The 12111-nt window shown below is 41.4% G+C and overlaps 1 protein-coding gene across 2 annotated transcripts in view; it reads right to left on the minus strand.

Annotated features, from left to right (window-relative positions):
• Positions 1 to 1081: 1081 nt before the first annotated feature.
• The window catches only part of LOC137372183 (cyclin-dependent kinase 2-like), a 75178-nt gene continuing 64148 nt past the window's right edge, over positions 1082 to 12111 (minus strand). For both annotated transcript variants that reach the window (XM_068035750.1, XM_068035746.1), the window contains one exon: positions 1082 to 3836. In XM_068035750.1, coding sequence (XP_067891851.1) covers positions 3732 to 3836 — 105 coding nt within the window. In that variant the 3' untranslated portion in view covers positions 1082 to 3731. The remainder of the gene's footprint in view (positions 3837 to 12111) is intronic.

A 12111-nucleotide genomic window follows, 5' to 3' on the forward strand; every position in this document is an offset into this window, starting at 1 on the left:
GCGCATAGGTCAGTGACGGCCTCCCTGGAGAGGCAGAATCTTTGTTGGCACTGCCTCTCGGATATCTGCAGGTAGTTGAGCAGCGACCTGTAGACCCTCTCAGGAGGATACCTTCTTCTGTGTGAAGAAGCTACCTGTCTTTCTCCTCTGCACTCTTCTCCACCACCTGGAGGCTGCTGCTGACCCTCCTGAGACCTCAAGGTCGTTGCAGTCCCACTGCAAGTGCCTGGCCCTCTCTCCCACTCTGCTGCACCTCCTCTTCAATCGGGACCTTGAAGTCTGGATGAATGAGGCCCAAAATAGATGACCTCTCCTTAAATAAAAGTCCCTCTCTGCCAGTGGACACCCCCTCCTTCCCCCCACTTGCCAGCTCTGATGAGGTGGCACTTGCCCGTTGCACCCCCTTGCAATGCCCCCCACATTTCTGAGATTTTTGCCTTCATTCCTCACACAATGCCCCCCCGCCCTTCTCCACCCTGCCTGGCAGTTGATGGTTCCTGTCCTGATGGCCTCCCCTTGCAGCCAGCAATGATCTCCCGCCTCCAAGTTGCCTCTTTGAAGGAGGTGAGCCTCTGAAGCACCGTGAAACCCGTGTGCTGTTTGCAAAACCCAAACCTGACAATAAAATTGCTGTCAATAGGCCTCTTAATGATTTTGATTACCTGCCAGCCATGTCACCGTCCAAACTCCACCCTCCATCTTTACCACCATCAATAAAATTGGGATGGGACATCACGACGTCGGACTTCCTGTCCAACATGACCCATCCTGATTTTATGCCCTCTCCCGCCTCCATTCCTGTCCCCATGGTCTGCTTAAAATTCTGCCCTTGATCTTTTTCTTTCACTTGATGACTTACCATCTGCCTATTTCTAGCACTGCTATTTTATTTCAATTATAGATATTCAGTTTTTCTTTTTAACTTCAATCAGAAGAAATCCAGCAACAAAACTTTACAAGTCCATGTCTGAAAATGTTACCACAGGTGATTTTTACTACTTTGGTCTCTAGTCAAGGACTCTCTAGATTAGATCATTTTTAAAAATAGATTATACAGTACTAAGAAAAATATTAATCAGAATCAAAAACCACACAATGTTTATTTAACAACACATTATACATAGGTATTAATGTAGTTGAAGGCTGCATACCAAAGTATTGATCAAAAAATTGCACATATGAGTTGTCTCACTTTAGAATGTTTGGACTGGAACTGGAAACTGAGGACATTACGTACACCCAGGAAATATCTGTAAGCTGAAGGACAGTAGCTTATTGTACAGCCAGAAACTGCATTCAACATTCATTGCACCTCGGACTATACATATTTTAATGACATAAAAGAAATCATCCACTGATAAAGCAAATGGACACGGAAAAAAATTGTCAGGTGCTACTCTTCAGAGATACTGCTCCACCTGGCATAGTTTAATGATGTAATACAATGTCTGCTGTTGTTCTAGTGCAAGGTACGGATTCTTTGTGATCTCACCAGTCAACTTAGAAAACTGTCCTCGGGGCACTTTGATCGTATAAATAAAGTTTCGTACAACTACAAAATTTCGGTTCAAGGTATTAGCAATTAAAAGGCCATTAGTTTTTCATTGTATACAGATACTGTCATATTCAGCAGTCTGGAAAACAAATGATCACAATATTAAATAACTTGTACAACTATTTGTTAACAAACCAGGTTTTGTAATCATTACCTTTTATTTTTGCAATTATTCCAGTATCAAAATCAATCCTTTTGCAGTAAACAACATGGTAAAATACCGTTCAAACACAACTTGGTCAACTTATAAATTAGGAAAAAAATACACAATAGCAAACCATGAATTAAAGAAAATAATTCAATGTCATGTAGAGATGTTAAACAGGATTTCAGTCACATCCTTACAGAAAGGGAGAGAAAAATCCGAGGGAGCAATCCCAACCACAATTCATACACTTTCTCAACATTGGTTTCAGGCAAAAGCCTATATGAGGTCACTTGCTCGTTATTTATTCTTTCCACTTTCTCTTCTTTCATTTCCTTTTCTACTAAGCATAGTAACTCACGTTCAGGTACAATTTCACGGGTAGCAACAGTCCTCTGCTACAACAAATATTCTTCATGTGTGACTTCATATGATCATTTCAAGGGCTTAAAAAGTTTAAGCCTGTACTCACTCATTGTCCATACACGTACTTTGGAACAATGGACAGTGAACAGGTGCAAGAATCCGAGTGGATATCTCCTTCCCCTAGTCTGAGAATCTGTAAGGTCAACTGTAATGCCCCACAACAATCACTGCTTAAATCAGTGAATGCAACATAGACCACAGATCAAACGTGGGATTTTCCTAATCTATGGCTCAGTACTGAATTAGGTGATGTATTTTCTCATTGAACCATTCATTTATCTTAGACAACTTCAAAACTTGACTAGGGAGTAGTATTGTCGTCTTTTATTTGGGAATAGTGCAGAGCATGGCCTTAAAAAGAAAATAACTAAAATGAGACAAAAATGAAAAAAAAAACAAGGCCTGCAGAATGTCGAGTTACATTTGCTTCCAAACTAACTTGACGTATATTTTGTTCTGGCTTACATAAGATATTCATTTTTAAAATATAAGAATACTACCCTTGTCGTATCCTTTGTACATGGAGGTTTGATACATCAAAGCTGTATGCACCGCATGGTCAGTGGGATCCTGGACCCTCAGTTTCTGTTCATCTGGAACAACCTTCACATTAGGGATAGATGAACAGGCAAACAGGCATGTGTACAAGAACTAAGGACCCAGGTGGCTCCGAAAAGCGAGGCAGCTAGACATCAAACTTCTGCAGTGTCACAACTGACATTTGCAATTCAGTGGTTAGAAACACTGCTGATAAAAATAAGACTGATATATCGACTGGGATTTTAGAAGTGACTATGAAAGATAGACTATGAAAAGTTGGTACTGAAACAGTAGCAAACTATGTTTTTAATTATATACAGTACTTTCACTTTTAAGTGGGTGATAGAAATATGCAATCAAATTCCCCCTCGCCAACCCCCATCCACCCCCCACAATTTCTGGTTCCTCCTTTAACTTGATGGGAATGTCTGGGAAGCTCAAGAAAGAACTGATAAAACTTGCCCACTGACAGCAAATGAACTTGAATGTCAGTGAGATTAGGATTGGTCTTCCAATTTGAGGCTCAGTGGTCTACCATCATGATTATCAGCCTACTGTAAAAATGCATTTAATTGGGGAACAAAAAAAACCCAGAATATTAAAATTATTACAAGCTGTAAAATCTCAAAGAGCTCATTTTTGAAAAACACTTTTCTACAAAGTAAATTCCTGTATTCCATACTGATTTATATCTGTTGTAAAATATCAACCTCTTCCCTGTGATATTTCAAAATGTTTCTACAAAAAATGGAATTTCAAATCTAACAATGGATTCAAATTTTATAGAATCTATAATAATCTATAACAGAATTTAAACTTACCAAAGTATTGTACCCAGTATCATACATATCATACATACATCTTTACATGTCATTGCCTTCAGAGTTTATGGTTGATTGTTTTAACTTAGCAACAGACTTGTCCAGCTTTTGCCAAAATACTCTACAAGTACAATTTTTCATCTTCTGATAAACAGCTGTATTGCTAGGAAAATAGTGCATTAAAGTGGAAATGAAAGAAAACTGAGAAGCTTGCTTTATCTTCCAAGTGAACACCACCAAATATTTACAGCTGTAAATGTGGTAGTTGAATGGTAACATCACGGAAAAATCGATGACTTATAGCAACTTTTGCAGAAATCCGCTTGTTAGGATCGTACTGGAGCATTTGCTATAAATGAGAAAGAAATGTTTTAAAATCGATGTTTCCCAGATTGGTTACTAAAAGTAACAGGAAAACTTCTAGTCTTTGAATAATAATATCGCTTGTGATAATTAAGAAATTAACCAGCACATAATACATCTCCACAGAGCTGACTGATAACCAAGAATATATGTAAATTAGCTCTTTGATAAGCAAGTAACAAAAAATAACTATATCAGAAGTCTTATTTTATCAAGGACTGCAGAGCAAAGACAGCCTGTTGGACTGTGCAACTGAGAGCCTAATTAATGAATTATATGAAAAATGATGAATGGAAAGCTGCAGAAAGAACTGCTGGCAAACAATCCGACAGCAGGAAATGAAAATTTGGGAAAAGTAACAAAATGCTTCTCAACTGAATCTAACCAGACTAACATTCACATTGTGGTTCTAAGAAACAAGGAAGGACTCTTCTCAGGTAAAGGATAACTAGTATTCAGATTGTCAAAATATGTGCTCTTCTTTTCTATCCATCAGAGTGAACTGGACACTGGAAATTTCTCACTATACCATTTATCTACATCCAAACGCAATTTAAAAGGTTACACTGTGCTTGAAGCAGTATAAAAGAAAGAAGTTACAGCATGCTCTAAGGGGTATTTGTTTCTCTCACAGATATACAAGATCCTTATTCTTTGGTTTCTAGACTGAGTAATATATTAGATTGCAGATCTTTTCAGTTACCATTCCAGAGTCACTAAATTTACTATTGACAAATATTTCACATTTTTTATATGCAGAACTTGGACTGAATTTTTGTAGGGTGTCAGAGGCGGGTATGGAGACAGCTGGGCCCAGAAAATCATGCCAGCGAGAGGCATGACTATTTCCCAATGTGGTTCTGACACACTGTGATATTGAAACTGGAGTCAGGAACCAGAAAGCAGCAAGTTGCCCGAAAATAGAGGATTTGTAATTTGGCATGCAAACGAGCTAAGTGCCAGCTCTTTGAGGGGCAATTCACATTTGTGAGTAGAGGCACGGCAAACATGAATGGTCAGCAGCCCACCCATGAGGAGCAGGCGGTTTCACAGCTGGGAACCAGTCATGGAAGGCGGTGTTAGTCAGAATACTGCATAAGAGGGAGAAGGCTCAGGAATTACCTCATTCGGAGCCATACAGTGACCATCATGTCATCAGTGCTCCTTGAGAGTTTGATTAGTGAGCAGTTGGTGGCGTGGGTGGGGGTGTGGTAATGTAAGACTGCAGGGTTCATGGCGGCATAGTCCAGCTGGAGGCAAGAAAGGCCATTCCTGCAAATGGGATTAGCTATTCCAAATTTGAGATGAGCGGTGATGAGGAGCAGCCTCAGCAATAGATGCAGACCCCTGGCCATGCAAGATGCAGAGATGAGGAACAAGAGGCTGGGAGACAACAAAGGCAATGTTAATCTGTTAATTGTGTGTCAATGGTTTGATTATATGCAAGTGAAGGGTGTTAATTGGGGTCTCAGTTGAGCACTTATAAGCAGACACTCACTGAGACTGGTGATGGGTTGGATTGAGGAGCAACATGTCTGTAATCCTTGTTCACTGTACAATAAATGTGAAACTGAGAAAATATAGGCTCCAGAATTATCCTTCCATAACAGGCTTTCTGGAATTTAACATGGTAGCAGAGGATGGTTACCTAAAGCTGAAGGTTGGAATCTAGGAAATTTTCTTTGGATAGAAAACTAAAATCTCAAGGCCTATTGTGGAAAATATGGCAGAAAGCAAGTGTAAATTGTCAGGGTATAATTACCCTACGGTGTTCTCGGAGGCTGAACCATTTGACCAGTGGAAGAATGAAGTGGATACGTGGACACGGGTTACATCTCTACCAAAGAGGAAACAAGGTATGGTTTTGGCGATGTCACTTCCTACCAAAAGTAAAATCAGAAGTAAAGTGTTTTGTGAACTGGATGCTCATCAGTTGGCTACTGATGTTGGATCTTCTGTTAGAATTATTGGATGAAATTTACAAGAAAGATGTTCTATTGAATGCATATGAGATATGGTCAGACTTTGATAGATTTCGGAAAACAGATGGTTATTTAAAGGAGGAATATATCATGGACTTCAACAGACTGTATAGAAGATCGAGGAAATTGAATTTGGAGATCCCTGGTTCAGTGCTAGCATTTAAATTGCTAGATTGTGCTAGGGTGTCACATACGGACAGGCTCCTGGTTCTAACTGGGGTTCGGTTCTTGGACAAAGACTCCCTGTTAGACCAAATATCTGCTGCCTTAAAAAATTCCTGGGAAAAATCATTTCCTGCAGTCCTGGTAGAACAAGCAGGGCACTTTGTGGTGACACAGAATGGGGGATTCAGTGTTTACTAGATTTAGAAATAATCCAGATACTGGAAGCAGGCATAAGTACATAAGGCAATTGTTTTTGGGAAGCCAGTGAATTTGTAATTTACCCAGTCAGGGCATTATTGTATCCCCTTAACAAAACCTGATGTTTCTAGTCAGAGTGTTAGAGAAATATTGATGGCATCAGGTGTTAAGAATCAGAGAAATAAAAGGCAAATTGTCTTAAAGTTACACAGACAATTTGCTCACCCTTCTTGTCAGAGATTAAAAACCCTACTAAAAGATGCAGGTGTGATTGATGAAGAATATACGAGGATAATAAAAGCAATTAGTGAAAAGTGTGAAATTTGTAATAAGTATCAGAGGACACCATCATGTCCTATTGTCAGCCTTCCATTGGACGTGACTTTAACGAGGTAGTTGCCGTGGATTTAAAGGTATGGGACAAAGACAAGAATGTTTTCATTCTACATTTTATAGACCTAGCAACTAGATTTAGTCTTTCTACGATAATAAATAGTAAGGACAAAAGGGTGATCATAGACAAAATTATGGAGAAATGGATAGGGACTGGACTTGGGGCACCAGCTAAGTTTCTGACTGATAATGGAGGGGAATTTGCTAATGATGAGTTATCAGATATGTGTGAAAACATGAACATTATGGTTATGAATACTGCAGCTGAAAGTCCTTTTAGCAATGGGCTTTGTGAAAGGAATCATGCAGTGGTTGATGAAATGTTACATAAAATCTTAGCTGGGTAGCCAAACTGCAAATTGACAAGTGCCCTGGCATAGGCAGTTCATGCGAAAAATTCGCTTTAGATAGTTACAGGATATAATCCCTATCAATTGGTCTATAGTCAGGATCCCAAATTGTACTGTACTGTACGATAGTCCTCCTGCTCTAGAAGGTACTACAATTAGTTCCAATTTTTTTTGACAGATTTGAATGCTTTACATGTAGGAAGACGGACTTTCATCAAGACTGAGGTCTCTGAGAAAACTTGCAGAGCTCTGAGGCATCATATAAGGCCATCTGAGGTGGAATTTTGTTCAGGAGATTTGGTGTATAATAAAAGAGTGGGCCATCGGGAATGGAAGGGCCCTGTTAAGGTAATCGGTCAAGATGGTAAGACAGTAGCTATCAAGCATGGAAATCAAACTGTTAAGGTTCATTACTCACGATTAATCAAGTTTATTACAAAATCTCAGAATCTGAGTAGCTGATAGAGGGAAAAGAGGCACCTTGTACCTCATGTGTTTTGTGATGAAGGTCCTGAGGAACAGAATGAGGTAGATCAAGAGTCGGATAGGAATGTGACTGATCATGATGCTCAGAAAACAGCTATTGCATCCAAAGGCCAATTGCCTCGAGTAGGTGCTCAAGTGACATATAGTCCAGAGGGGTCTAATAAATGGAGGGATGCAACAATTGTGGGATGTGCAGGAAAATCTACAGGCAAGTTTAAATATTGGTTAAATGTTCAAGATGATCGTCAAGAAGCCAGAGCCATGGACTGGCAGAATGGGGTGAAAGAGTGGCAGGTAAGAAAGCGCAGTGCAAGTTTTGATTGTGGGTTTGGAAGTGACTCTTGCATAAGGAAGCGATCACGTACTGGAGAAAGAGCCTCCGATAAAGTGTGAGGGAGATCTTCTAGCAGTAGTTTCGAAAGACATCAAAGTGCTAATAGAGGCCGTAGTTTGAACAGATTCCACAATGAAACAACGGCTAGAGGGCAGACTCGGAACAGAACTAGAAGCAGAAGTCCTCATGATCGTGACGTTTTAGTGGCTGCCAATAGCCCTGAGGATAAACTAATAAGAGAAACAAAACATAAGGAATGAGAGAGCTGGAGAGAGTGTGGAGTTTATTCGGAGGTACCAGACAGGGGATAGCCAGCCTTGTCACAGAGATGGATTTGTGCTGAAAAAGTTCTTCCCAATGGAACTTATAAGGCTAAAGCGAGGCTAGTTGCGAGGGGTTTTGAAGAGCGACTGGGTGATACCGATGTTAGAGTAGGCCCTCCCACAGCTGGAAAAGTAATCTTGAAAATCTTTTTGGCTACATATTCATAGGTGTGTAGATCCATTGACATAAAAGCCGCATTTCTGCAAGGTGATACTTTTCAGAGACGTGTACCTGAAACCATCTAAAGAGGCAGCAGATGCAGAAGGAAAATTATGGAAACTGAACAAATGCATATATAGCCTCAATGATGCTTCCAGGGTGTGGTATTTCTCAGTGAGATCTGTTTTGTTGAAAATTCATTGTGTTTAACTAAAAGCAGATCCTGCAATGTTGCATTGGTATCATAAAGGGAAACTTTCAGGCATCTAGGGTGGCACAGTGGTTAGCACCGCAGCCTCACAGCTCCAGGGACCCTGGTTCGATTCCGGGTACTGTCTGTGTGGAGTTTGCAAGTTCTCCCTGTGTCTGCGTGGGTTTTCTCCGGGTGCTCCGGTTTCCTCCCACAAGCCAAAAGACTTGCAGGTTGATAGGTAAATTGGCCATTATAAATTGTCACTAGTATAGGTAGGTGGTAGGGAAATATAGGGACAGGTGGGGATGTTTGGTAGGAATATGGGATTAGTGTAGGATTAGTATAAATGGGTGGTTGATGTTCGGCACAGACTCGGTGGGCCGAAGGGCCTGTTTCAGTGCTGTATCTCTAATCATAATCATCTTCATCATGCACGTTGACGATTTCTTATGGGGTGGTACTACAGATTTTGAGAAAAATTTTATTAATAAGGTTAGGGCAGAATTTAAGATTGGGAGTCAGGCTTGTGGGGCCTTTAAATATAATGGTTTAGATATTAAGCAGACTAAGTCTGGAATAAGTTTGAATTAACAATCCTATTTAGAGAGTGTTACTCCCATCCAGGTTAATCGTGTTAGGTCTTCACAGAAAGTTGATGATCTATCTAAAGCAGATACTGAGCAATTGCAAAGCCTTGTGGGTCAATTAAACTGGTTGTGCTCTCAGACGAGGCCTGATGCTAGTTTTGATGTGCTGGAGTTAAGCACGATGATGAAACATCCGAAAGTTGAGAATGTTTTAAGGGCAAATAAAACGTTGAAAAGCTAAATCTGGAGAAATGTGTACTGAAGTTCCCATCCTTAGGTGACCCAAAGAACATGAAGCTAATAATTTTTAGTGATGCTTCACATGCTAATCTTGCTGATGGGTATTAGAGTGCAGCTGGCTTCATAATACTTCTGATGGGTGAAAATGGGAAATGTCGTCTTTTAGCTTGGGAGGCTAAGAAAATAAAACGAGTTGTTAAAAGCACATTAGCTGCGGAAACACTGGCTCTTGTGGAGGCAGTGGATATGGGATTCTATTTGTCAAATATTTTGGGTGAAATTCTGAACAGAGAACATACTGAAGGGAGGATACCCATTAAATGTTATGTGGATAATGGTTCTTTGTGGGACAATGTACACTCTACAAAAAGTGTGAGTGAGTAAAGACTAGATATTGTTCTTGCTGGATTGAAACAAATGCAGGACAGAAGGGAAATTTCCAAACTTAAATGGGTAGATGCAAGTCATCAGCTATCCGATTGTTTCACAAAAAGAAATGCTAGTACAAAGAAACTGTTAGGGGTGCTTGAGGAGGGGCTTCTCACAATGTAATTCTTTGTACCCAATATGGAATTTATTTTTGATTTATTTTGAAATGTTCCTTGAGCATGTTAATACTTTGTGCATAATATGGAATTTATTTTAAAATGTTGTTTGCGCATATTAATCCAAATTGTACTGTGAAAGAAAGAAGGGAATCTGTTAATTGTGTGTCATTGGTTTGATTACATGCAAGTGAAGGGTGTTAATTGGGGTCTTAGTTGAGCACTTATAAGCAGAAACTCACTGAGACTGGTGATGGGTTTTCAGTGAGGAGCTACATGTTTATAATCCTTTTACTCTGCACAATAAATGTGAAACTGAGTAAATATAGGCTCCAGCATTATACTTCCATAACAAGCTTTCTGAAATTTAACAGGCGATACCCTCACAACAGGGTGTACCGACAAAGAATAGGTTTCCTACAAATGCCAGAGCATCAGTGCCACAGGAAGCTGTGCCTATCCAGGCAACTGGTCTCAGACCTTTGTGCCCTTGTTGAAGATCACCTCAGGCTTAGTAAGTCTCATGACACACCCTGCCAGTAGCTGTAAAAATCACAGTGTCTCTGAACTTCTTTGCATCTGGGTCATTCCAAGCATCGGTTGCAGAACTGGATGGCATTTCTCAAGTGGTTGCCCATCATTGCATAAGGCAGGTCACAGATGCCCTGTTCGAGAGCACTGAATCTTACATAGAGTTCCAAATAGATAACACAACATAGGCACAGAGGGCATTGGGATTCGCCTCTATCGCTGGATCTCCTCAGGTGCAGGGGGTCATCGATTGCACTCATGTGGTCATCAAGGCACTGACTGAGCAGCCAGGGAAATTCCTCAAGAGGAGGGATTTCACTCCTTAAATGTCCAGCTGGTCTGCAACCACAACAAGCATATCATGCAGGTATGTGCATGGTACCAGGCAGCAGTCATGATTCCTTCATCCTCAGGCAATCCCAGTTGCTGCAGCTCTTCATTGGACCCGAGAGACTCTGTTGATGGCTATTAGGGGACAAGGGATATTCCCTGAACAGATGGCTACTGGCACCAATGCGAGTCGCTGCAATGGAGGCACAAAGGCGCTACAACCTTTGGGCGGCACAGTGGCGCAGTGGTTAGCACCGCAGTCTCATAGCTCCAGCGACCCGGGTTCAGTTCTGGGTACTGCCTGTGCGGAGTTTGCAAGTTCTCCCTGTGACCACGTGGGTTTCCGCCGGGTGCTCTGGTTTCCTCCCACAGCCAAAGACTTGCAGGTTGATAGGTAAATTGGCCATTGTAAATTACCCCTAGTGTAGGTAGGTGGTAGGAGAATGGTGGAGATGTGGTAGGGAATATGGGATTAATGTAGGATTAGTATAAATGGGTGGTTGTTGGCTGGCATAGAGTCAGTGGGCCGAAGGGCCTGTTTCACTGCTGTATTTCTAAATAAAAATAAATAAAAAAAAAAAACCCAGTGCCATCTCATCACCAGGACCACCACTGAGCAAGCCATTGGACTTCTGAAGATGCAGTTCTAGTGCCTTGATAGGTGGGAGGCACCCTCCAGCACCCTACCTCAAGGGTGTCTCGTATTGTGGTTATCTGCTCTGCTCTCCATAACATGGCGCCCCGAGGAAATGTGGACCTTGAAGAGGGTGGAGCAGCACATTTCCTCGGAAGAGGCAATGGAGGAGTGCCTATGAATCTAAATAAGATAGCACATCCACACAACGCAAAGTATTCAATTGCTTCCCACAATAAATGAGGCAGAAGTCACCACCAACCAACCACACATTTACAGCCAGCACAACCCTTTGCCTCACTCCCCAACGTCTTGCTTCCTTTAACCTTGATTTCATCAAAGACTGGAAACACAGAGGTCTTGGATCAGACAACACCACATCCATTGTATTGAGTTCTCATAACTATATGTAAACAGAACATATGTCATTCCAGTGAACCTCAACGTGAAATTTACTGGCGCCCTGGCCTTCACTCGCAAACAGTCCTAAGGGGTGCTCCCCCTGTGGCTGTGGATGAGGTGGAGCAGCTTGCTTGCTTATGGCTGCTTGTGGTTGAAATGTCTGTGGTGGTTGAGCTCGTCTAAGAGGTGTCAATGGGTGAATCTCCACAGGCTGCTCCACCGAAGGCAATACAGGGACAGCCTCTGTCACAGGAGCTTGCTGAGTAGATGTTTCCGCAGTCAGAGAGGTCAAGGTATCAGATTCTGATGATGGAGCTCCCTGAGGGGTGGCCCCACAACATCATCTCCGACACCCTCAGCCCTTTGATAGAGTGCTTATGTAACCGAGGGAACCACCACTAGGGACAC

This window comes from Heterodontus francisci, chromosome 7 (genome assembly GCF_036365525.1).
Source record: "Heterodontus francisci isolate sHetFra1 chromosome 7, sHetFra1.hap1, whole genome shotgun sequence".
Lineage (NCBI taxonomy): Eukaryota > Metazoa > Chordata > Chondrichthyes > Heterodontiformes > Heterodontidae > Heterodontus > Heterodontus francisci.